Source organism: Dromiciops gliroides, chromosome 4 (assembly GCF_019393635.1).
Source record: "Dromiciops gliroides isolate mDroGli1 chromosome 4, mDroGli1.pri, whole genome shotgun sequence".
Lineage (NCBI taxonomy): Eukaryota > Metazoa > Chordata > Mammalia > Microbiotheria > Microbiotheriidae > Dromiciops > Dromiciops gliroides.
In genome coordinates this window covers 229,427,387-229,454,405 of record NC_057864.1, presented here as the reverse complement: position 1 = coordinate 229,454,405, position 27,019 = coordinate 229,427,387, and the positions used below count along the sequence as shown (strand labels likewise).

Here is a 27,019-nt window from a genome sequence, read left to right as displayed (position 1 = left end):
TTTCTGACCCTAATTGGTGTTTACTTGGCAAACACTCGAGTAGTTTGCCATTTCTTTCTCCAGCTCATTTTAAAGATGAAGAAACTGAAGCAAACAGGGTTAAGTGACTTGCCCAGTATCACACAGCTAATAAATATCTGAGGCCAGATTTGAACTTAGGAAGATGAGTCTTCCTGACTCCAGGCTGGCACTCTATCCACTCTGTCACCTAGCTGTCCCTAAATATAAGGTATCTAACATGACCAAACAAAAATCTGGATAATGTATTTCAAAAAATCATAAAAGAAAATTGCCCAAACATATTAGAACCAGAAAGAAAAGTGGAAAATAAAATCTACTGGTAACCAGCTAAAAGAAATTCTAAATTGAAAACATTCATGTCATAGGAAAAATCCAGACTTTGCAAGAAAAAGTATTGTAAGGAGGCAGAAAGAGTTTGAATGCCAAGGAAACACAATTAGGATCACAAAAAAACTATGCTGCAACTAACTACCTAAAGGAGTTTCCTCTCCTCTCCTCCCCTCCCCTCCTCTCCTCTTCTCAAAGGCAACAGACAAAGATTTAACCTGCAAGACAGAGTATAAACCTATAGAGCAGGGTATGGCAGTGAAATGGATGCTCAATACAGTAGAGGACTTTCAGGCAATCCTGATAAAAAGACCAGTGCTAAGCAGAAACTTTGAAACACAAAAATAAGAGTCAAGAGAAACTACAAATGCAAATCCATTAGAGTAAATAAAAGGTAATAAATGTTGTTGAATTGCTGATGGGGGAGAAGAGACAATTGTTCACAAAAGAAATTACACAAAACGAACCAGAGATGTGGAGGTTGCTTTGCTTAGAGTGGGGGACGGAGGGGTGGTGGCAGCTTTCCTATTGAACATGGGTTTTTGGCTGACTTTTTCTGTAGTTCAGAGATGAAAAAAGTTGACGCAGTTTCTTACTGGATTTCTTTGGCATTATTCAGTCTCATATGAACTTCAGGATTTTGCCAGAGTTTGGGGGAGCTTGGCAGCCTGCCTTCAGTTTAGGTGGAAAACAGGAATTTTTCTACTATAAGTATTTTAAAGAAATTCTTGATAGAAATTATTTGAGCAACAATAATGCCAGTGTGTCCTAGGAATAATTACCTCATAATTTGTTTTTTTTTTGGGGGGGAGGAGCAAAGTAATGAGGGTTAAGTGACTTTCCCAGGGTCACACAGCTAATAAGTGTCAAGTGTCTGAATCCGGATTTGAACTCAGGCCCTCCTGAATCCAGGGCTGGTGTTTATCCACTGCATCACCTAACTGCCCCCAATCATCTCATAATTTGAAAGTGATACTTTTATTATATTTTCCTTGCAGGTGTACATTATGTATTTGATTCAACAATAGCTGTTGATTTCAGTATCCTAGAAAGTCAGAAAGAATTTGTACATCGATATCGCCAGCAGAAGCAAGAGGAACATTCTTTACCTATGTTTGCCTCTGCCTGCCCAGGTCAGTATCCCAAATGTCAATTTGAATGATAGTCCAAAGATGTACAAAATTCTATTATTAACTGAATATTGGGTTGAATGTTGCAATAAGTTCCTGGAGGAAATGAAATTAAGGACACAAATAGAGTGGTTGACTTGGACATGAAGAAAGGCCATCTATTTCTCTAGTGGAACAAAGCAGGGACTTTGGAGGGGCAGATGAAGATGTATAGTTAGTTTTGAGGCAATATAGTAGGGGATATGAGGGAATTTATGATGGATGTACATAATTCTTCAGTGGAGTAGAAGATGAGGTCATATGCTAAAAGATAGGGGGTTGGAAAATGTTTAGGGGAGCTTGTGGGATAAAGTTTTAGAAAAGTTACTGAGGTAAGCATGATAGAGAGTTAATAAGGAGGAATAAAAAGATTATCATACTGAATTAGGGCCCAATTGAGATTAGATATTATTTATAGTTTATGTGGTGTCTTTTTATCATTAATTGTTACTTCAAAACTTTTTCTACAACTTAGGGGCGTTTCTGCATCTCTTGTATATTCTCAGCTTCATAATCCTCTACTGGCCATTTCTTTCCATTTTGAAAAATAATGACATTGATGGCTTTTATTTTCACATTAGTCATTTTTCTTTTTAACAGTCTATTCATGTGGATAAAGCACCGGCCCTAGATTCAGGAATACCCGAGTTCAAATTCGGCCTCAGACACTTGACACTTACTAGCTGTGTGACCCTGGGCAAGTCACTTAACCCCCATTGCTCTGCAAAAAAAAAAAAAAAAAGTCTATTCATAAAATGTTTATTCCACTTGGATCAGCTTAATACATATTTTCTTAACAATCATAAGACATTAAGCAAAGCCAGCTATCATCTCAACTTATTTCCCCATTAACTTTTTTTGGGGGGTGGGGTAATGAGGGTTAAGTGACTCGCCCAGGGTCACACAGCTAGTAAGTTTCAAGGGTCTGAGGTCAGAATTGAACTCAGGTCCTCCTGAATCCAGGGCTGGCACTTTATCCACTGTGCCACCTAGCTTCCCTCCCCATTAACTGTTTTTACAGCACATGCATGTCAGACAGATATAAAAAAATCACCAAAAAGCTATGGAACAAAGATACAGAGAGAGAATTAATAGCTTGGAACAAAAGGTACAAAAGCTTAAAAAATAGTCAAAAGATTGAAGAAAAAAAATAAAAGGTCTTTCATAGGAAAAACAACTGACTTGGGCCACAGATCAAAGAGATGTCATTCAAGAATCATTAGAATACCTGAAAGCTGGCCAAAAAGAATGTATAAACATCATTTTTCAAGAAATTACAAAAGGAAAATACCCAGATCTCTTAGAATCAGAAAACAAAGAAAAAAATGAAAGGTTCCACTGATCAACACCTAAAAGAAATGCCTAAATTAAATTGCCTAGGAACATTATAGCCAATATCTAAAACTTCCAGTTCAAATAAAAAAATACTATAAGTAGCTAGAAAGAATACAAGTACCAAGGTACCACAGTTAAGATTACACAAGATTTAACAGCCACTGTTCTAATGGAGTAGAGAGCTTGGCATGTGATATTCCAGAAGGCAGAAAAATCTAGGCTTACAGCCAAGAATAACTTAACCAGCAAAATGGAGCATAATACCTAAAGTAGAAAAAATGAATCTTTAATGAAATAGATTTCCAAGTATTCCTGATGAAAAACTAGGACCATGTAAAAACTTTGAAATATAAACACATTACTCATGAGAAAACATAAAAAGGAAAACATGAACCAAAAAAAGACAAACAAGGTTAAACTGTTTCCATTCTACTATAGGGAGATGATACATGTATCTCCTCAGAACTCTATCATTAAGGGTCATAGAGGGAGTTTAATTAGAAGACTTTGAAGAGATTATGCTATGCTTATATGATCTTAAAATAATAATGGAAAAGGAGGGAAAGAGGAATACTTTAGGGAGAGGGAAGGGAAAAGGATGGGGAAATTTTTTTCACATGATAGGGGTGTACTTGTAAAAGTCTCTACAAACACAGAAAAAGAGGTGGGAGTGGGACATAGGTAACACTTAAACCTCACTCTTATTTGGTCACAAAAGGGAAGAATACACATACATATTTGAGTACAGAAAGAGGTAAAGGAAATAAGAGAAAGGACAGAATAAAAGGGAGGTTAATTAAACAAAACTTTTAAGAGGTGACAAGAAAAAAAAGGGAAAGAATAAGAAAATAGAGTGGAATGAAACCTAAAATTAACAATGATTAACTGTGCCTGTGAACAAGATAAAATAACCCATAAAACAGAAGAAAATAATAGTGGATTAGAAATCAGAATTCAGCAATATACTGGTAACCCGAAAAATAACACATTGTTAAAATAAGGAACTGGAGTTGAAATAAAAAAGTAGAAATCATGATCTCAGACAAAGCAATAGCAAAAATAGACTTAATTAAAAGAGTTAAGCTATAAGAAAGCTACATTTTTGTGAAAAGAAAATGAATTAATATCTATACTAAACATGTGCACCAACTGACATAGCATCTAAATTATTTTTTTAAATTTTATTTAAAATTTTTAAAATTTTAAACTAATACAAAATGAGAAAAAAAATTGTCACGTACACAGCAGAACATAGGAGAGAATTAAATATAAAACAATAAATTTCCATTTCAAGAAAACCTACATAATAAATACAAACTGTTTTTAATCCGTCCAGTTTATCTTTGCTTCCTTTGTGGTTTTCTTTTGTTCTTTGTTGTATATTTTTTCTTTATTATTTTTCCTGCCCCTTTTCCCCACAGAAGGTTGTAATTAAGTATGGATATATATACATATACATGGATACCTATACATATACATTTATACACATATATGTAAGACAGTACTATGCTTATTTCCACTCATCATCTGTTTCTCTGAAAGTAGATAGTATTTTCCTTCATAAGTCCAAGTCTTTCCATGCCTTTCCAAGTCAACCAGGTCATCATCTCCTACACCACAGCAATGTTTCAACTCAATCACATTCTATCAGAGAAAGTGTTCTTCAGAGTTTTTTCCCAATTTTCTGCATTTCTTCTATTTTTGGCTACATAGGTTTTATTTACACAAGAAAAATTTAATTTAAAATAATCAAAATTATCCATTTTACACTTCAGCAATGTTTTCACCTTATAATATAGTTTAAGGTCTGATACTGCTGAAACTATTTCATTTACATCTTTTTTCCTGATTTCTTTGAAGTTCATAGACTTTTGTTATTTCAAATGAACTTTATTATTTTTTTCAAATATAGTTAAATAATTTAAAGATAATTTAATTGGGATGACATTGAGTTCATAGATTAGTTAGGTAAAATTGTCATTTTAAAAATTATTTTGGCTCTACCTACCCATGAATAATTAATATTACTCCAAGTATTTGGATTCAAAGTTTTTTTGTTTTTTTTTTTTCTTTCTTTCTTTCTTTTTTTTTTTTTGCAGGGCAATGAGGGTTAAGTGATTTTCCCAGGGTCACACAGCTAATAAGGGTCAAGTGTCTGAGGTCGGGTTTGAACTCGGGTCTTTTTCCACTGCACCACCCAGCTGCCCCCTACCAGAGTTTATTTGTATAAAGTTTCTAAAGGTTGAGGCTGCCTTTCAACCCAGCTGCCGCCAGGGCTTGTTATTTGTTGATTTGGCAGAGTAAGCCTTGGAGGTGTTAGCCTGGAAGTTGGGTCTTTCCTGGGGTCTTATCAAAATGTCTTAGAAATATATCTACTGGGGGAAGCTAGGTGGTACAGTGGATGGAGCACTGGCCCTGGATTCAGGGGGACCTGAGTTCAAATCTGGCCTCAGACACTTAACACTTACTGGCTGTGTGACCCTGGGCAAGTCACTTAACCCCAACTGCCTCACCAAAAAAAAAAAAAGAAATATATCTACTTTATCCTGCATTAATTTCTGCTGTTATGAGGTGGTGCTTTGTCTTTTTTTTTGTGGTTGAAGTTTGAAGAGCCAAAAATTTTCTGAGTTACTCCACCATCTTTCCAGAATCCCTTCCACATCTAAATTCTTAAGGGAAGAGTTAAATGATTTACATGAAGAAATAGAAAGTAAAACTTTAATAGTGGAGGACCTCCGTTTACCCCTCCCCCCCAGCCAAAAAGTAAACTAGAAAGAAATTTAAGGGATGAATAGAATTTTAGAAAAGAAAGGAATTTACCTATATCTCTGTTGTACATGGCAACTTTACAAAAGTTTAAAACCTCACAAACACAGAAAAGTGGAAATATTTTAATATTGTATCTTCTACCTACTCCAATGCAATAAAATTATATTCAATAAAGGGCCTTTGAAGTATAGAAACTAAACAACAATTTTAAAGAATGAGTATGTCAGCAACTCATAGAAACAATCATTTCACTAAAGATAATGACAACAATGAGATTATTGAAATTTCTATAACCAGACATAGCAAAACTTGTGGGATATAGCAAAAACAGTTTTAAGGGGAAATATTTTTTTTAATATCTGTAAAGGCTTTAATCAATAAAAGAGAGAAAGAGTAAATCAAAACTAGGAAACCAATAAATTTAAAACCACTAATTAAAGACCAAAATAAAAATCATGAAAATCAAGGAGATTTAAAAAATTGAAAGCAACAAAACAAAACTGCAAACAACCACACCCAAAATCCCAACCCACCAAAAAACCCAGTAACCCCCACAAAAAAAATCATGGAATTAATAAAACAAGAACTATAAATTGGTCCAGACATTCCGAAAAGCAATTTGGAACTATGGTCAGTCCTCAATATTCATGAGTTTGACCCACAATTTTTGTGATTTTATTAGTCAAATCAATGTTGTTTCTCTCTGCTACATTTTATGGACAGTTTTATGGCTACTGTTGTTAGGAAAAGTAAATATTATCAGAATTAATGTTTTGTCATAAAGAATTCTATGCAGAGAAGTCTTTCCAGCAATCTCTAACACAAGATTACAGTGTTTGGTGGTCACAGCAACTTAACCTCCTATTTCTCATAGGTTCAATGTATCAACATTTGTGTTTTTTACTTTCCCACCATTTTTAAAGGAACATTTGAAAGCTGAGAATTGACTGTATTCTCAAAAAGCTACTAAATTGTTCATTCCCTTTCACCCAACAATCTTGCTACTAGGAAACCCCAAGGAGACCAAAGAAACATGAAAAGGTCCCATATGTACAAAAATATTTGTAGCACCTCCTTTTCTGGTGCCAAATAATTGGAAACTGAAGTGTTGGCAATTAATTCATCAATTGGATATTGACTGAACAAAATATTGTATATGAATACTATTTTTTTTGTAAGTAAAGATTAAGAGAAACCTGGCAAAACCTGAACTGATAAAAAGTAAGGGAATACAAAAGGAGAGTAATTTATACAATAACAGTACAGTAAAGATAGCTTTCAAAGATATGGGAACTCTGATCAATACAATGGCCAGTCAGAATTCCAGAAGACTCATGATGAAGCATACTACCCACTTATTTATAGAGATATGATGACCTCTGAGACTTTTTTTTTCTTTTTCTTTTTCTTTTCCTTTCTTTCTTTTTTTTGGTGAGGCAATTAGGGTTAAGTGACTTGCCCAGGGTCACACAGCTGGTAATTGTTAAGTGTCAGAGGTCGGATTTGAACTCAGGTACTCCTGAGTCCAGGGCCGGTGCTCTATCCACTGTGCCACCTAGCTGCCCCCCTCTGAGACTTTTAAAAAAATAATTTTGAACTTAAATACATAAAGCCAAAAGAAAAAGAATATTTCCATGTACAAAGCTAGCTCAACAATATAAAACCATGGATTTCCATTTTACACTGTTGACCTAAAAAACCACTACATAATAAATACTATACATTTTCAAAGGTACTCTGTGGGTCTGTGCTTCCTTTTACATTTTCTTTCATTCTCTGCTGTGCACCTTTTTCCCCTGCCTTCTCTACCCCATCTAAGAGAAGGCTACTACAAATGTGTGTGTGTATTTACATATATGTAAAACCATGTTCTATTTATCAGTTCTTTCTCTGGATGTGGGTAACATCTTCCTTCATAGTTTATTTGAGTATTTGTAAGTTATTATGTATCATATGGTATTATATTATATATTATTATGCATATTTATTTCAAAATTACTTAGTCATTTAAAGTTCTTAGAACAATATTGCTGTTACCGTGTACAACATTCTCTTGGTCCTGCACATTTCACTCTTTGTCATGCAAATTTATCACTTTTAATCATGCAAAGTCTATGTTTTTCTAAAATCAACCAGCTCATCATTTCTTATAGCACAGTATCACAACCATATACCACAACATATTTAACCATTCCCCAATTGATGGGCATCCCCTCTATTTCCAGTTCTTTGCTACCACAAACAAAGCTGCTATAAATATTTTAGAGCATATAAGTTCTTTTCCTGTTTCTCTAACCATCTTGGGAAAGAGACCTAGTAATAGTATTCCTGAGTCAAATGGTATAGGCAGTTTAATAACTCTTCAGGCATAATTCCATAATGATTGAATCAGTTACATTTCTACCAACAGTGAATTAGTGTCCCAATTTTTCCACATCTCCATCAAATTCTTTCATTTTCTCCTTCAGTCATTTTAGCCAATCTGATAGAAGTAAGGTGATATCTCAAGGCTGTTTTAAAAACATTTTTCTAATCAATAATTATTTAGAGCGATTTCTTCATCAGCAAACTGTTCATATCCTTTGGTCATTTATCAGTTGGAGAATGACTTGTATTCTTATAGATTTGACAAAGTTCTTTATATTTTTAACATATGAGGCCTTTATCTGAAAAACTAGAAAAATTTTCTCCCAATTTTCTGTTTTCCTTCTAATCTTGCTAAATTGGTTTTATTTGTACAAAACCCTTTTAATTTAATGTGATCAAAATTATCCATTTTATACCCCACTGCTCTGTCTCTTGTTTATTCAAAAATTTTTCTATCCATAAGTCTGATAGGTAATATGTTTCATGTTCTTATAATTTTTCATATCATCTCCTTTTATATGTAAGTCATGTATCCATTTGACCTTATCTTGGTAAGTGGCATAAGATAATTCATCTATGCCCAATTTCTACCAGACTGCTTTCCAGTTTTCCCTGACAAATTATGGTAAACCACATAATGAATTCTTATCCCCAAAACTTAAATCTTTACATTTGTCACATACAAGGTTACTGTAATCATTTGCTATTAAATATTTATGTCTACTCTGTTCCACTCATCTACCTTCCTATTTTTTATCCAGTACCAGATAGTTTGATAATTACTGCTAAACTTCCTTCCTTTACATTTTTTCATTAATTCATTTGATATTTTCTTGACCTTTTGTTCTTCCAAATTAAATTGTTATTATATTTTCTAACTCAGTAAAATAATTTTTTGGTAATTTAATTAGGATGGCAATGAATAAATAGATTAATTTAGGTAAAATTGTCATTTTTATTATATTGGTCCTGCCTACTCATAAACAATACTTTTGGGGGGCAGCTGGGTGGTACAGTGAATTAAAGCACTGGCCCTGGAGTCAGGAGGACCTGAGTTCAAATATGACCTCAGACACTTGACACTTACTAGCTGTGTGACCTTGGTCAAGTCACTTAACCCTCACTGCCCCACAAAAAACAAAACAAAAATCAGTACTTTTCCAATTATTTAAATCTAACTTTATTTGTGTAAAAATGTTTTATATATAATTATGCTCGTGTAGTTCTTGGATTTGTTTTGGAAGGTTTACTTCAAGGTATTTTATAGTGTCTCCAGTTATTTTAAATGGGGTATCTCTTACTACCTCTTCCTGCAGGGTTTGCTGGTGATATATAGAAATGCTGATAACTTATATGGATTTATTTTATATCCTGCTACTTTGCTAAAATTATTATTTCCACTAACTTTTTAGTTGAAATCTTTAGGATCTCCCAAGTATATCATTATATTGTCTGCAAAGAGTGATAGTTTTATTACCTCATTTCCCATTCTCATTCCTTCAATTTTTTCTTCCTTTATTGTTATTGCTAGCATTTCTAATACAATACTAAACAATATTGGTGACAATGGTCATTCATTTTTTTCACTCCCGATCTTATTGGGAAGGCTTTTAGCTTATCTCTATTACAAATAATGCTTGCTAATGGGTTTAGGTAGATGCTTCTTATCAATTTAAGGGAAAATCCCTTTATACCTATGCTTTTGAATGTTGTTTTTTAAATAGGAATGAGTTTTATATTTTCTCCAAAAGCTTTTTCTGCTTCTATTGATATAATAATTTTATTTTTGTTACTTATTGATATAACCAATTATGCTAATAGTTTCCCTTATGTTAAACCATCCCTGCACTCTTGGAATAAATCCCACTTGGTCACTATGTATAATCTTTGTAATATATTGTTATATTTTCATGGCTAGTATTTTATTTACAACTTTTGCCTCCATATTTAATAATGAAATTAGTCTAAACTTTTTTTTTTCCTGTTTTTGCTCTTCCTGGTTATCACTACTACATTTGTTTCATAAAAGGAGTTTGGTAGGACTCCTTCCTTGCCTGTTATTCCAAATAATTTATTTAATATTGAAATTAATTAATATTTAAATGTTCAGTAGAATTCACTTGTAAATCCATCTGGTCCTGATGCTTTTTTCTTAGAGGTCATTTATGGCCTTTACACTTCCTTTTTCCAAAATAGGTTTATTTAGATATTGTTTGCTTTTCTGCTAACTTAGGCATTTTATATTTTTGTAAATATTCTTCATTTCATTTAAACTGTTCAATTTATTGGCTTATAATTGGGCAAAAAAACCCCTTATAATTGCTTTGATTTCATCTTATTTAGTGTTATGTTCACCCTTTTCATTTCAATACTAGTGATTATTTCCAATTTCTCCTTTACATAGCTTGTTTCTATATATTTGTTTGGATGTTGTCTCCCCCTTAGATTGTGAGCTTCTTTAGGGTAAGGAATGACTTTTGCTTCTTTTTGTATTGCCAGCACTTAGCATAGTGCTTGGCATATAGTAGGTGCTTAATAAATATTGATTGATTGATTGAATGACTACTAAAATGCTTAGCAATTTCCTTGGGGGGGAGGGGTGGAAGTCTGATAATAGAATCTATTGATACTACTTTTTACCTGAGAGTGGGGTTCAGGAACAGGCCTGAAAGTCTGCTTTATGTGAAAGATGGATGTTATCCTTTGGGTGAGCACAAGTCGCTATCAAAAATTCCAATTTTACTTGCTCTTCAAAAAAGTCTCTTGATAATTTTTATAGTTAAGATGGTTTATAGTTTAGATGATTGAAGTGAAGGATATGATGTGATGTCCTTTTATCTCTAAAAGCCCATTCTGTATCCAGAGTATGGACATACACATAGTTTGTTCTTACCATGTAAATTTATAGTTAAAATATGGGCTCACTATTACTAATGAGAAATTTTGAATAAAGGAGTCTGATTTTAGCTCGTTTAGAATAACAGAGAAAGGGGCAGCTAGGTGGCGCAGTGGATAGAGCACCGGCCCTGGAGTCAGGAGTACTTGAGTTCAAATCCGGCCTTAGACACTGAACACTTACTAGTTGTGTGACCCTGGGCAAGTCACTTAACCCCAATTGCCTCACTTAAAAAAAAACAACCAAAAAAACAGAATAACAGAGAAAGAATTTTTAAGTTTATAACATTCTTCTTTACATCAAAAGGGAAAACAGCCCCTATTTATGTGAATAAGAAATTTAAAAGATTAGGAATGGAGAAGAGGAAGCATTAAAGGTTACCTTAGCAGTAACTTAACATCACTAAATAAACCTTGTGGTCATTTTAGGTTGGATCCGGTATGCAGAAAGGGTGCTGGGTAACCCAATTACACCACATATATGTACTGCAAAATCCCCCCAGCAGATCATGGGATCACTGGTGAAGGATTACTTTGCCAGACAGCAGGTAATTTCATTTTCTTTCTATGTCTCTTATTTACGTGATTGTTTCCAGCTAGCTGTCTGCTTGTAACAGTTCACAGTCTAAAGTCAGCTTCATGTTTCAGACCATTGATGCTCAGTTTCTCACAATGATTCCAGGTTATATGGCCCCCCTCTATGGTTATAGAGCAAGAGTTAGCAGCAATAACTAGGACAGCTAGCTATTTATGGAACTCTGCCAATAACAACCATTTGCATATTTTTTGTTTTCTTCTTTTCTTTCACTCCTGCTCTTTTTTCTTCTTTTTCCCCTTCCCAGCTACTGACAAGAGTCATACTGCTACTATTCTATAACAGTTGACGGATCCAAAGAATCTATGGCCACTTTTTCCAGTAGTATGACATATATGTATGTTATATAATAATCATGATAGCATTTATATAGAGTTTTAAGGTTTGCAATCATCTCTGTAAGACTGGTGCTATTAATATCCCCATTTTGTAGTTGAAGAAACTGAGGCTTAGTAAGGTTAAGGGACTTGCCCAGGGTCGCACATTTATTAAGTGTTCAAGGCAGGCTTTGAAAAACTGCCTTCCAAGTACAACACTCTATCCACTACTACATGCTTCAATAAATCAAATCAGTATGCCTTTATTTAGTGCTTATTGTGTGCCAGGCATTGTGCTAAGCACTGGTATTACAAAGAAACACATAAACAGTCCTTGCCTTCAAAGAGATCACAATCTAATAGGAGGAGACAACATGTAAGAAATCATGTACAAACAAGATATATTCTTGTGTGTGTGTGTGTGTGTGTGTGTGTGTGTGTGTGTGTGTGTGTATGTATACACACACACCTCACCCTCATTTCTTCACCTATAAAATAGGAATGAAAATACTTGAAGTCACTATCTAACAGGGTAGTTGTCATGTGGTTGTGTAAGCTCTTATAGTGCTTTAGAGATCTGAGTTAAATTTTGAGATAATGAATGGCACAATATATATTATTGCGTATATAATAATATATAATTGAGTGCTGAATTGTGTTGTTTCCTTGCTATAGAAGTTCAACAAAGGGTAAGGCTGGTGTGGGCTGGAGTAACTAAGAAAAACTTCCATTTCTGTTTCTTTCTGTGTCCATTTCCATTTCCTTTTCTATCTATTTCTGCTTCTTTGAAGCAAAAGGATTGTGAAAAGAGCATGAACAAAGGCACAGAAGTAGGAATAAATGTGGCATCTTTGAAGATAGGTGTTAATTGAAGGATAGGATTTCATGATAAGGGTAGGTTAACTGTCCATGAGGAGAACTATAACTTTGGCATTCCTTTTGTGGACTTCTAAGGGAACTTCAGGGTTTCTCTCAGTTTCTTGTACTTTCACATTCAGAGATTCATTTTTTTGGAAGTGGCAGTGTTCCACCATATGTCCTTTTAATGATCTTCTTGTGAAGTATACATTTCTTGTAGAGTGTTCTGGGATCAATCTCCCAACCCCTACTTGGACTGGCAGGTCTGGTTTCCAGATCTCAACTACTATTCCCCTTATGATTCAAGGGGTAAACCTGAAGCGTTAGGGTGTTTTCTCAGATTAACATTCTTGCTCTCATGAGCACTCTACTACAGTAGATGGCTATAAATAGCCAGCTTCAATAATCAATTAACCAATTAACATCATTTAGCTTTTACAAAGGGATATTTACTAAAAAAGTATAACAAGGACAGAAGTACAAATACATCATCTCTCTCCTCTGCATATTCACTTGGTTCCTGGGACAGTGGGCTAAAACATAATAAAGTGATTGAGAAATCATACCCATCCCAATCAAGTTTACTTCTGAGTTGGAATATTCAGTGGATAAGATGCTCCCTTGTTTGCAGGACATAATGCCTGAGTCAAGCAAATTGTTTCTCATAGCTGATTACTGGAAGAATCTTTAATGGACTCCATTTTCTTGACCTCTGATGTCTCTTCCAACTTTCAAAGCTCTCAAAGTTATAATGTGCTTAGTTTCATCTCTGATACTCATTCACCTAAGATCAGGAAAGAATAGAGACAGAAACTGAGGCAGCACCATTCATTCACAGCCACATGGTAACCGAATGGGGAGAGTTGTCAGCAGGCAGCATCAAGCCTTGCTAGTTGGAGCCTTACAGCATTTTTTTCCTCCTGAGAAAAAGAAAATGCTGTCATCTGTTAAGCTTTTTTTTTTTTTTGAGGCAATTTTTTTTTAGTGAGGCAATTGGGGTTAAGTAACTTGCCCAGGGTCACACAGCTAGTAAGTGTCAAGTGTCTGAGGCCGGATTTGAACTCAGGTATTCCTGACTCCAGGGCCAATGCTCTATCCACTGCGCCACCTAGCTGCCCCTTGTTAAGCTTTTTTATACATACCTAGTTCTAGCTCAGCAACCAATTTTAAATCTTTTCGTCACTGCATAGTAAGCAAACAGAAAACAGAATACTTATGTCTATTTTCTAGCAGGGAGAGGGCCTTTCCATTATATATGTGTCCTGAAGCAGACTCATTAGGCTGCTAGTGGATTTGGCAAGAGGTAGATCATATTGTGCATGCTATGAGGACCAGGCGCTTGTTGGCTAATTTCCCCCTTATGCCAGATTTGCCAGATTTCTGTTAGTTGTAAAAGAAATGATTTGAATTGAGTTGGGTGGCAGGACAGAAGTAAGTAGGCTGCATTTCTGTGGTGTAGTCATCATCACCTTTTGTTTTTACATGGATACAAGTTCTCTTTTTTTCTTAACTCTCAGTTCTAAGGTCTTACTGTTGGTTCTAAGCCAGCCCTAACATAATGATTTACTTTTTCTCTGCAGAACTTGTCTCCAGATAAAATTTTCCATGTCATTGTCGCCCCTTGTTATGACAAGAAGCTGGAAGCCCTCAGAGAAGATTTTTACACTGCTTCATATAATTCTCATGATGTTGATTGTGTGTTAACATCAGGTAAAATGGTTTCTGTTTACCTCATCATAATTTTTGCTAGCATAAAAAGGTTTGGGGGTTTTTTTGGCCAGGTTTTTTGGTGATTAGTGCTAAGAAATGTGTACAGTATTGGATAGTATAAAAGAGACATTATCTTTATTTTAAATTGTTTATAAGAAGCAGACCTTCACTTGAGAATGCTAACTCTGCAAAGTTTTTATGCTAAACCCGTTGTTCCTACCCTAGGATGGTGCTTTTACATCCCAGACTATATGAATGTTAATATACATTCAAAATGAAAACAGCATATGAATGCATGTGCACTCATCTCAGAACAATTCATTTAAGTCATACCAAATTGGAAACTTCCCCAGAAAATGACAAAAACGAGATAGATTTGTGTCCTTTAATTTTAGATTGAATTGTGAAGATTGTGTAGCTCCAGCACTTCCTTCAGTAAACTAGTAGAAAGATAGCTTGTTACTAAAATAATTATCCAACAAAGGAATTTAATTAACTAGGGGCAATATCTGAGTTGTTCACCAGGTGGTACATTATTTAAGTTGTCAGGCTAACCACCTTTTTATTTTTTTAATCATAAAAGTATTTCATTATTTTCCAGTTACATGAAAAGGTAGTTTTCTACATTTGTTTTCTTAAGATTTTTAGTTCCAAATTTTTCTCCCTTCCCTCCCCCCTCCCCAAGACAGAAAGCAATCTGATATAGGTTATATACGTACAATCACATTAAACATATTTCTGCATCAGTCATGTTGTGAAAGAAGAATCAGAACACAAGCTCAAAAAACAGAAAGCAAAAATTAAAAAAGTAGAAACATCATGGTTCAATCTGCATTCAGAATCCACAGTTCTTTTTTTCTGAATGTGGAGAACATTTTTCATCATGAGTTCTTTGGCATTGTCTTGGATCATTGCACTTCTGAGAAGAGCCAAGTCTATCACACAATGTTGCTGTTACTCTGTACAATGTTCTCCTGGTTCTGCTCACTTCACTCAGCATCAGTCTACTTAAGTCTTTTCCAGGTTTTTCTGAAATCTGCCTTCTCATCATTTCTTTTAGCACAGTAGTATTCCATGACATTCATATACCAGAACTTGTTCAGCCATTCCCCCCAACTGATGGGCATTCCCTCAATTTCCAATTCTTTGCCACCTCAAAGAGAGCTGCTATGTTTTTGTATATGTGGGTCCTTTTCCATTTTTTATGATCTTTTTGGGTTTCAGACCTAGTAGTGGTATTACTGGGTCAAAGGGTATAAATTGCTCTCCAGAATGGTCGGATCATTTCACAATTCCACCAACAATGCATTAGTGTTCCACTTTTCCCACAGCTTCTCCAACATTTATTATTTTCCTTTTTTTGTCATATTTCCAGGCTAACCTTCTAAATTACTTTATCTGATGCCTATATAAAATAGCCTTTTCCTAAAAGGCTACAATATGCCCTGTGCTTTCGCCATTACAGTCTCACTGCAACCTTGTTGCTAAGTACCCTTTATTAACCCTTCCTTGGCTAATTCCAAAATTAATTTAGAAAGTGAAATAGAATATTACTGAAATAATAAATACCAAATCTTCTGCTCATCAGCCTTTACCTCCTCCTGACTCTATTCATTTCAGTGTGTACTGCATTTCATAGATTAAGAGACTTATCATGTAAGGATCACATACTTTACTGTATATAGAATAAAATGCAAAGGGAAATAGATCAAACAGTGTTGTATACTTGTTGAGATACTTGTCTCCAGCTATCTCATAGTCTTCATTCCTGTTGTCCTTTCAAGTCTGTGGACATAGCTAAGGGAAATCCTAAGTACATTCACCGTTTCTTGTTATTTAGTCATTTCAGTTGTGTCAGACTCTTTGTGACCAAATTTTAGGGTTTTCTTGGTAAATTTACTAGAGCAATTTGCCATTTCCTTCTCCAGTTCATTTTATAGATGAGGAACTGAGGCAAAGAGGGTTAAGTCACTTGCCCAGGATCACACAGCTAGTGAGTGTCTCAGGCTGGATTTGAAATTAGGAAGATAAGTCTTCCTGATTCCCAACCCAATACTTTGTCACCTAACACTGCACCAGGATCCTTCCTTCACTTCCTGTCTCAGGAGCATGAACTAAAAATAAGAAAAAGCAAGGAAGGTACTGAGGGAAATAAATTTCTCCAGCTTACCTTCTGAACAGAATTCACTATATATGTTGCTCTGGGCAGCTCTTGATCATTTCTTCTTGTGGCTTCTGGCCACTCTCTGCTTCAGGCTTAAAATCACTCAAAGCTACACTGCCTTTTGGTTGCCTCTCATTGTGCAGAGGCATCTATTGCTCAGTGTGGTATCTGTACCTCTCCCTGGGCTCCAGTAATTATCTGCTGTTCCACCTTCTCTCTCAGAAGTCTAAATCTCAAGAGCCACAGAAAAAGGACAGGAAGTTAAAAGGGGACACAATAGAACATGTTCTTATCCTATCAAAGTGACTTTTGATCATGATCCTTGGATGAAGGAGGGGGTTTGGAGTGGGATGGAATAATTAACTTAAGGTATCAAGATCATCACAAATTTCTCTGGGAATCATTTCCTGAATCTAGGTGAAAACAATTTTAGGAGATAAATAGAGCAAACAGAATCATTAGTTACATAAGGTATCTTTGAATGGTTGGTTTGTTTTTTTAAGCTGCGGTTTAGGAATATAAAAACTATTCATGATCCTTTTCCACTTATTGTTTCACATTTTATTTATTCTAAAGTTCTGAGGATTCCAATTATCCAAGGTTTTTTGTTTTGTTTTTATTTTTGTTTTTCCCAGACTTCCCAGAGCCTGTTCTCTTTTGTTATTTATTTGGGGGTAATGAAAACCCAGATAGACATTCTTTGGAGAAAAGAGAGAGATAGATGAACTAAATTGGTGAAGTTAAAGCAGAAAAGTCAGCAATATTAACTTAAAATGTTTGCTTGTCTACTGTTCTTTTACACTAGTAGTCTCCAAACTTTTTTGATTATGCATTCTATCAGTAAAATGTTTTTTTTTTTAAGTGAGGCAATTGGGGTTAAGTGACTTGCCCAGGGTCACACAGCTAGTGTCTGTTAAGTGTCTGAGGTCGGATTTGAACTCAGGTACTCCTGACTCCAGGGCTGGTGCTCTATCCACTGCACCACCTAGCTGCCCCAGTAAAATATTTTTGAGCATGCTTTCTTGGAGATGGGTAAAACTAAATTTACTAACTATAAATTATATACATGTACTACTAAACTAACATTAATATACATAATAAAACAGATCTGCAAAAATATACATTTTTAAAAGTTTAATTAATGTTTAAGTAATATTTGATCTTAGAGTTGATAAAGATCCATAGGAATTTATTGAATAGGATGGTTAGACGAGCATTTTAGGAAAATCATTTTTGTAGTTGTGCAGCGAATGGATTGGAAAAGGGAGAGACTAGAGGCAAGAAAACCTACAATTCTCTAATTGTTAGTGATAGGGAGCATTTTTTATGTGATTATAATACCTAACCAATTTTTTCCTTTAGAAACTACATATTTATATTCTTTGAACAGCTATCCAATGGGGAATGGCTCTTATCTTTTTTATAAACTTAAATCAGTTTCTTATCAATCTTGGAAATGAGACTTATCAGACATGAATGTTTACAAAAGTATAGATTGCCTGGAATAACAGAAGAAATTGAATACTTAAATAACCCTATCTTAGAAAAAGAAATTGAACAAGCCATCAATTAAGAAAAAATCCCCAAGTCCAGATGGATTCACAATTCTAACAAACATTTAAAGGACAATTAATATAAACTTTTTAGGAAAATAGGCAAAGGAGGAGTCCTACCAAATTCCCTTTATGATACAAATATGGTGCTTTTTACCTAAACTAGGAAGAATGAAAACAGAGAAAGAAAATTATAGACTAATCTCCCTAATGAATACTGATGCAAAAATTTTAAATAAATTACTAGCAAGGAGATTAAAGGATTTCACAAGGATATCATAAGGATCATACACTATGACCAGGTGGGATAAATACCAGGAATTCCAGGCTGGTTTGATATTAGGAAAACTATCAGCATAATTGACCGTATCAATAACAAAGCCAACAGTAGTCATATTATTATCTCAATAGATGCAGAAGACATCTTTGACAAATTATAATGCCCATTTCTATTAAAAACACTAGAGGGGCAGCTAGGTGGCGCAGTGGATAGAGCACTGGCCCTGGAGTCAGGAGTACCTGAGTTCAAATCCGGCCTCAGACACTTAACACTTACTAGCTGTGTGACTCTGGGCAAGTCACTTAACCCCAATTGCCTCACTAAAAAAACAAAAAAACACTAGACAGCAAAGATTTTTATCCTTGCAATTAACTGTTTCCTTCATAATTTTGGCTGCATTATTTTTGTTTTTGCAAAACTTTTAAAATTTTATAAATCAAAAGTCCACATTTTATCTGTGTCCCTTGTTTGGTCATAAACTTTCCCTCACCTATAAATCCCAAAGGAAATTTCTTCCTTCTCTAATTTGTTTATGATGTAACTTTTTAACTCTGTCATATATCCATTTGGACTTACCTTGGTATCTTGATGTGAAGATTTTATTTAAATCTAATTGTTTCAACTGCTTTCCAATTTTTGCAGGAGCTTTAATCAAATCAAAGTATGGCCTTATCCCAATAGACAAAGTCTTTGGGTTTATTAAACACTGTTACAAGGTTAATTTTCTTTTATATATTGTATAACTAATCTGTCCCACGGATGTACTGCTCCATTTTTTAACCAATACAATTTTAAAATTATAATGACTACTTTGAAATCAGTCAGCAAGCTTTTATTAAATGTTTATTATGTGGGAAACATTGTATTACACACTGGAGATACAAAAGAAAGGCAGAAGCATGACGAGCTCGAAGAGGTCACATTTTAAAGGGGGAAATAACAATTGTAACAACTATATACAAGATATATACAGAGTACATGGGAAGTAATTTCAGAGGGAAGGGACTAGGAGAAAGGGGAAGGAGGGTTAACCAAGAGTTTAAAATCTGGTACTACTAAGTTCCCTTCATTTTTACCCATTTTCATTATTTTCCTTTAGATTCTTAACCTTTTGTTCTTCCAGACAAGTTTTTTAATTATTTTTTTTCTAGCTCTATAAAGTAATCCCATGGTACTTTGATGGCTATAGCAATAAATACATAAATCAATTTAGGTAATATTGTCATTTTTATTTTATTGGTTCAGCCTAATTTGTTGGGTTTTCCATTTATTTTAGTCACAAGTCCTATTCATTGATCTACCATTTCTCTTGGTGAAGTGTTGAGGTATAAATTTTCTCCTAAGCATTACTATGACTGTAAAGTGATGTAATCTCTAGTTTATTTTTAATCTCTCTTCTTTAATGGGCCTTTATTGAACACAATTTTTATTGCATTTTTGTCAGTAAAGAATATGTTTATTATTTCTTCTCTTCTACATTTGTTCGTTAGATTATTATGTGATGATAGTTTGTGTAAAGGTGTAGTTAGGCAAAATAAATAAATAAATATATATATATTCCTTTCTATTCCCATTCAGTAGTTACCAGAGATTTATCATATCTAACTTTTATAAAATTCTATTCATGTCCTTAAGTTTGAAAGTGGGAGGGGGTGTTAGATTTGACACAGTCTAAAAGGAAATTTAAATCCCCACTATTATATTTATACTGTCTATTTTTCCTGGTAACTCATTTAGCTTTTCCTTTAAGTATTTAGATGCTATGCCATTCAGTGCATATATGTTAAGTATTGAATTAGTTCATTTGTCTATGGCATCTTTTGGTTGCCTTGTTTATCTCTTTTAATAAAGTCTGTTTTTGTTTTTGCCTTCTTTGAGGTCATGATTGTTACCCTTGCTTTTCTAAGTTTATCTAAAGCATAATAGATTTGGTCTGGTCCTTTATTTTTAAACTGTGTGATTCATTATATTTAGAGTGTATTTCTTGTAAGCAAGATTCTGTTCTAATACAGTTCGCTATTCTCTTTCATTTTATGAATAAGTTCATCTTTTTCAAATCCACAGTTAGTAAGATTTTAAATTCCTTAATGTGTATTCATGTCCATCTTATTCTCTTAATATTGTTTCCCTCTCTTTTCCCCTTGTGCCACTCCCTTCCCTCCCCTATAAGAAGATTGTGAGAGAGAATGCTGAGCACCAGTGCTTTCTACTTGATGTAATCTGATTCTATTCCCCTGCCCTCCTTTACTTTCCTTTACCCAAAACCCCAATCACAGCTTCATACTCTTTTTTTTTTCTTTCCTTTTAAACCCTTCTTTATGATACACTTGCTGAGTTTAGGTCTTGTTCTCCTTCTCAATAATCCCTCCTTGAATGTACTCTCCCTTTTATTCCTACCTACCCATCCCTTGCTGTTTTCATGTTGAGTTGAATGAATGTATACCCATACCAAATTTTTGCGCGCGAGTGTGTGTGTGTGTGTGTGTGTGTGTATGTATGTGTGTGTGTGTGCGTGTGTGTTTCTGTCCTCCTTTGATGATTCAGGTAAAAGTGATTCAAGGGACACTACTCCTCCTCTTCTTCCTTTTTATTTCTATAGTCCTTTACTTGTATGTCCCAATTATGTGAAATAATAATTTCTTCTACCTTTGCTCACCCTTTCTTCTCTTGTGTATTCCTTTTCTTCCTGTCTTTCTAAAAGATCATTAAAACATAAGAAAACCACTCCCAGACCATCTATTATATTTAACTGCCTCTGTGACTGCTGATAACATCAGAGTCTGGAGGGGAACCCTTGTATCATCTCACAATATTAAAATATAAATACTTCATCTTTGTATATTCCCTTTCTTTTCTTTTTTTTTTTTGCAGGGCAATGGGGGTTGAGTGACTTGCCCAGAGTCACACAGCTAGTGTCAAGTGTCTGAGGCTGGATTTGAACTCAGGTACTCCTGAATCCAGGGCCAGTGCTCTATCCACTGTGCCACCTAGCTGCCCCCTCCCCCCCGTATATTCCCTTTCAATTGTTCCTTCATATTTACTTTTTTATATTTGTCAACTCTTGTATTTGTATTTTAACAATTTCTATTGAGCTCCATGGTGGGTGAAAGATGAATTGACTGAGGAAACAAACTTTTGAACTTCCAAGCATATCAGTTTATTAAACAATCCATTCTAATTGCTCAACAAACCTGGGACCAGACCTCCTCAGCTTTGGCACTAGACCTTGAAAACAGGCGGAGACAGATTTTTATATGTTAAAAACAACCAATAAGACCAATTAATTATAAGAAAACAATTAACCAGGATACAAATTAGGTAATCTGATTTCTAATTGGAAGAAAGATATGGAACTTTCCATGTTGGGAGGGGCAGAGCAAACAGATGTAATTCCTTGAAATCAGAAAAAGGGGGGGTGTCCCACTCCCCCCCAAGTATCTGTATTCAATCAAAGGAACATGGAAATAATGATTGATCAATATAGAGTCAATTTTCAGGTTTGCTTGAGATTTACAAATGTGAGAAAACCTATATCAGTCTTTGGATCTGACTGGGTTTCTGCTCATCATAACCTCTAAGCAGGAGGTAGAAGTAGTCCATTTTCCCAGCTATACAGGGGTAGGTTCAAGCAAAGTCCTACAATTGAAAAAAGTTTTCTCACAAGACAGAAATTGGACCAGACACATAGTTGAATAGAAAAGGAACTGAGATAAATCCAGAACTGAGTCACAGGCTGGAGTAAGTAGGTGGTTCACTCAGTTCCCTCTACCTCTTGCTGTTCTAATTCCCTCATCTCTAGTTTCTTCATTAAGAGTGCTTCCTTAGAAGTCCTCTGTTTCATTACAGATCCATTTTCCCCTTGTAGAAGAATCATATTTAGTTTTTGCCTGGCAAGTTATTCTTTCTTTTTTTTTTTTTTTTTAAGCATCATATTCCAACCTCTTTGCTCTTTTGGACTGGTACCTACCAGATCTTGTGTGATTCTGACTGTGGCTCCTCAATACTTGAACACTTTCTTTGTGGCTGCTTGCATTATTTTTTCTTTGACTGAGATCTGTGGGTTTTGGCTATAATATTCCTGGAAGTGTTCATTTTGGGGTTTCTTTCAGAAGGTAATCAGTGGGTTGTTTTGTCTAGTTTTACTTTGTCTTCTAGTTCAAGTTAAGTCTGGGCAGGCTACTTTCTTAAAATATGATATGCTAGGATCTCTTTTTGGTTACGGCTTTTTAGAAGTCTGGTCATTCTCAAGTTCTCTTTCCTTGGTATATTTCCCAGGTCAATTGTCTCTGTGTAGTGGTGATGGGGTGTGTGTGTGTGTGTGTGTGTGTGTGTGTGTGTGTGTGTGTTTTCAGTCTTTTGACTTTGTTTTAATGTTTCTTACTGCTTTGTATCATGAACTTCAGTTTGGTCCATTCTAGTTTTTAGGGAGTTTGTTACTTGGTTAAGGTTTTACACTTCAAGCTAAGCTGTTCTCTTTAAAGTCTTTCCTCCAAAACTCTCATTTTTCCCTACTTCTTTCCTCTCATGCTTTTATTTCATTTATAATATCTCTTGTTTGACTCTTTATTTCTTCCATGAATTCTAGTTAACCTTGTAGCCAAGTTGTGTTTTTCTTTGATGCTTTGCTTATAAATATTTTGGAATTATTCTTTTCTCCTAGATCTGTGTCCTGAGACTTTGTCATTAGGAACTTTGTCATGAGATTTAACTTGGGAGACAAAGAGATCAGCTCTTTGTCATTGGAGTCTGTTTTTAAACTCATTCATCCAGTTTTACTTCTTAAATTGGAGGTTTGTGTTAGGGCCAAGCTCTGGGTACTTTTAGAGGGAATGTCAAGACCTTGTTTGGTCCTTATTTTTATTCTCTGGGGTCCTGCTTCTGTGTTCTCCAGGTATTTCATATTGTCTTCATCAAGGATCTCAGTCTGGAGATCTGCAGCCTTTCAGTATTCCCTCAGTACTCTGATCTAGGCAGAATTTGATCACTTCCCCCCTGTTCTGTTTTGTATATTCTTGAGCCTAGTTTGAGTTTGGGCATCACAGCTGCAAACTTATCTAATAAACTGTTGCTAACCCTCGATCCTGTCAGCTAACTAGAAGGCTGACTTTAAAGGTTCAATGTGTCATAATTTCAGGCTCTCCTGTGGCCTGAACTTCCTGTCCCATTTAACTTCAAGACTCAGCACTGGTCTGTGGACTGGGTCTATGAACCCATTCCATAATGGGTTAAAGCTCTATAACTCCTTTTTCCCTTTGTTCTTTCTCTTTGCCTGTTACTCTGCCACATTTCCAAATTACAGTCTTTCTCCTTGCCACAGCTCCCTGCTTCCTCAGTCCACACTGCATTTGTGATCCAGCTTTGGAATCCAAATGACATCTGCCAGCTTGCTTTTATTCTTGCTCTCTCCATGGGGCATAGCTTTGGTATCTATCCTTATTGGGTCCATGACCATTTCTTGTTCTGGTACACAGGTGTAGGCCCAGTCCATGTGGAGCCTTTTTGGCCAGACATCTCCCTCACTGCTTCCAGGCCTCTGAATGTCTCCTTTTGTTGATCTGGTCTAGAAAAATAACTCCCCGTGGTTTTGCCTTTGATTTCCCAGTCTACTCAGTCTGGTGTTCTTCCCAGATATTTGTTAGAATAGTTGTAGGGGAGTGATAGATAGCAGGGCTATCCTCACTCCCTGCCCCCACCCCCACCCCCATTTTTTTCCAGGCTGGCCATTGAGTCTTTAAAAAAACACAAATATCTGATTAAATAAAATAATTCTGCTTAAATTCACTATCCCTGGTTATGTTGATTTTTTTTTTTTTTTAAGAATCCTCATCTGGCAGAAAGAATTGTTCAGCAAGTATTTATTGAATATTTTCAGTGGCTAGGCATGCTTAGAAATACAAAAGAATTAGAATTCAATCTCTTCTACATCAGATAGTGTGAATTATTGTGTTCCACCTAATACCTAAAATCAACCATGGAAGGCATAGAAATTATGTGACTGAGATGGAAGGACAGGTAATTTTAGAACATGAGGAAAGAGAAGAAAGAACAGACCTTGATGGGTCAAGTATATGACTCTGGAGTAGATAAAAAAGAGTTGGGCCCCCAAAATACTTTATATTTTCTTTTCAGTTTTGCCTAGGGCCAGCTCTGCCTCCTCTTGCCTTCCCATCATCAAACGGAGCTTTCCACTCTTGAGAAAATTGGAGATTCATGTTCTGGCCCCTTGCTAAAGAGTTTGTATGAGCAGAGGCTCCTGGTTGGTCCCTTAATCATTTGTGAGGGTTGGGTGTTCACTGAGGATAAAGTTGTGTGAAAGATGAACCAGGAAGATCCATTCCCACAGTGGGCTAAATAAATGGCTTTTTGCTCTTTACACACTCTCTTGAGGGTTATGGTCAATGCCAAGACACTGAAGTTGTGGACACCCACACCCCAAGGGCTTTCTGGAGAGTCCCTGAAGGGACAAGAAATTCTGGTGGTGGAGGACAAGAAATTCTGGTGGTGGAATGTAGGAAACCTTAAACTTCTCTAGCCCTGGGACATAAATCTTCCTGTATGCAGAGGGATAGCTTTCAAGGGTGAGAATGGTAGTTCACCTCATGAAATAGAGGGTAGGCTACCCTTTTACCTTCCTCTCTCACATATCTTCTATGATTTCACTTTAGTTGCTTTCCCCCTTCCTGATCAGTAAGGTGACTCTATGATAAAGTGTATAGGAATTTATAAACAAGAATTGTATGAAGGGTTATTTTGTTTTTATTCTCGTCTACATGTGTGCAATTTAGGGAAAGTGTTTCCTTTTTATTCTTAGAAAAATGTTTTATTGATCTCCCCCTTTTTAACATGGTTTCTTACAATTGCTTCTTACTCCCCTTACTCCTCAGCCCCAAGAAATAGAGCCTTCCCTCATAACACCCAAGTATAGTCAAGCAAAATAAACACTTTGATCATGTCTGAAAATCCATGCTTCATTCTTTACTTCCACCACTTCTCTGCAAGAGGCAAGAGATGCGATTCATTAGACAATCAACAAACATTATTAAGCATCCACTATGTATTAGGCACTGGGGGTACAAAGACAAAAGTGAAATAATCACTTCCTCAGGAGCTTGTGGGAAAAAATTCTGTAATATATATATTAGGCATAAACTAGCCAGAAACAAATTTGGTAAATTTTGATTAATTAAGCATTTCTACTTAGAGAGGAGGCACCAGTGGCAGGGCTCTGAAAAATCTCTACCACATGCAATTTCAGAGTTATAGTTATGGCATTTTTTGAAAACAGACAAAATTCCACAAGGAGATAAAATTGAAGTTATAGCACTCAGGGCAAAGTTCAGTTAACAAAAAGAGCAATAAGTAGTAACCACTTTTTCCATCATTTTTCTAAAATCCTTCAATCTTTCTTTGACCTTTCCCCTTTAAGGATTGGCCTTTCTAGTTGATCAGAGATGTTCTCAAGAGATTCTTATTCTGATCATTACCCAGATTCATTCAAGGTAGATCGGTCTTGGGCCCCTTGCCTTTGTTCTGTCACTGCTTACTTTAGGGAGAAATCTTTTAGAACCAACTGTTAAAGAAAAACTGATAACTTCTTAATATTTCTAAAAGATGAAGCAAAGAGAACTTTTCTGAGTTTATATTCTATTGGAAAAGGGGATGGGCACGTGTGTGTGTGTGTGTGTGTGTGTGTGTGTGTGTGTGTGTGTGTGTGTGTGTGTGAGAGAGAGAGAGATTGGGAACTGGTCTTTTACACAGAAAAGAAATTGAATAACAAAGTGTTAAAGCAATTTTAAAAAATGAAGTCAAAGCAAGTTAACCTTTTTTGAAATAGAAATAAGTCTCTTGAGTGAAGGATGAAGAATTATAGACCACACCTCCTGGTGACTTTTTTTGGGGGGGCAGGGCTATGGGGGTTAAGTGACTTGCCCAAGGTCACACAGCTTGTAAGTGTCAAGTGTCTGAGACCGGATTTGAACTCAGGTATTCCTGAATCCAGGGCTGGTGTTTTATCCACTGCACCACCTAGCTGCCCTCTCTCCTGGTGATTTAAAAAAAAAAGTTATCTTTATTTTGTTTTCTCATTTAATTTTTACTTTTTTCTTAGTACATGTACAATTTTTTTAATGTTCTTTTTTTTTTTTTAATTTTGAGTTCTGGGGGCAGCTAGGTGGTGCAGTGGATAGAGCACCGGCCCTGGAGTCAGGAATACCTGAGTTCAAATCCGGACTCAGACACTTGACACTTACTAGCTGTGTGACCCTGGGCAAGTCACATAACCCCAATTGCCTCACTAAAAAAATAAATAAATAAATTAATTAATTAATTAATTAATTAAATTTTGAGTTCCACAAATGTTGAAAACTATCTTTACATGTAACTGCAAAAAAAAACTGTTAAGATTGAAAAAAAAAGTTTGTATGAACTGACAGAATGAAGTAAAATAACTCTTAACACAAATGAGTACAATAATGTAAATAAAAACACCAAAAACTAAAAAATAAAATAAAATTTTGAGTTCTAAAATTCTTTCCCTTCCTCTCTTCTCTCCTTGAGAAGGCAAGCAATTTGATATAGATTATATATGTGTGAGTCATATAAAACATTCCCATATTAACCATGTTTCAAAAGAAAACATAGACCAAAAATAAACCAAGAA

At 35.3% G+C, this 27,019-nt stretch overlaps 1 protein-coding gene across 3 annotated transcripts in view; it reads left to right on the top strand.

Moving 5' to 3' along the window:
• Window positions 1–27,019, top strand: part of NARF (nuclear prelamin A recognition factor) — a 58,645-nt gene that overhangs the window by 17,155 nt on the left and 14,471 nt on the right. For all 3 annotated transcript variants that reach the window (XM_044002206.1, XM_044002207.1, XM_044002208.1), the window contains 3 exons: window positions 1,347–1,481; window positions 11,313–11,431; window positions 14,234–14,363. In XM_044002206.1, the coding sequence (XP_043858141.1) occupies window positions 1,347–1,481; window positions 11,313–11,431; window positions 14,234–14,363 (384 nt within the window). The remainder of the gene's footprint in view (window positions 1–1,346; window positions 1,482–11,312; window positions 11,432–14,233; window positions 14,364–27,019) is intronic.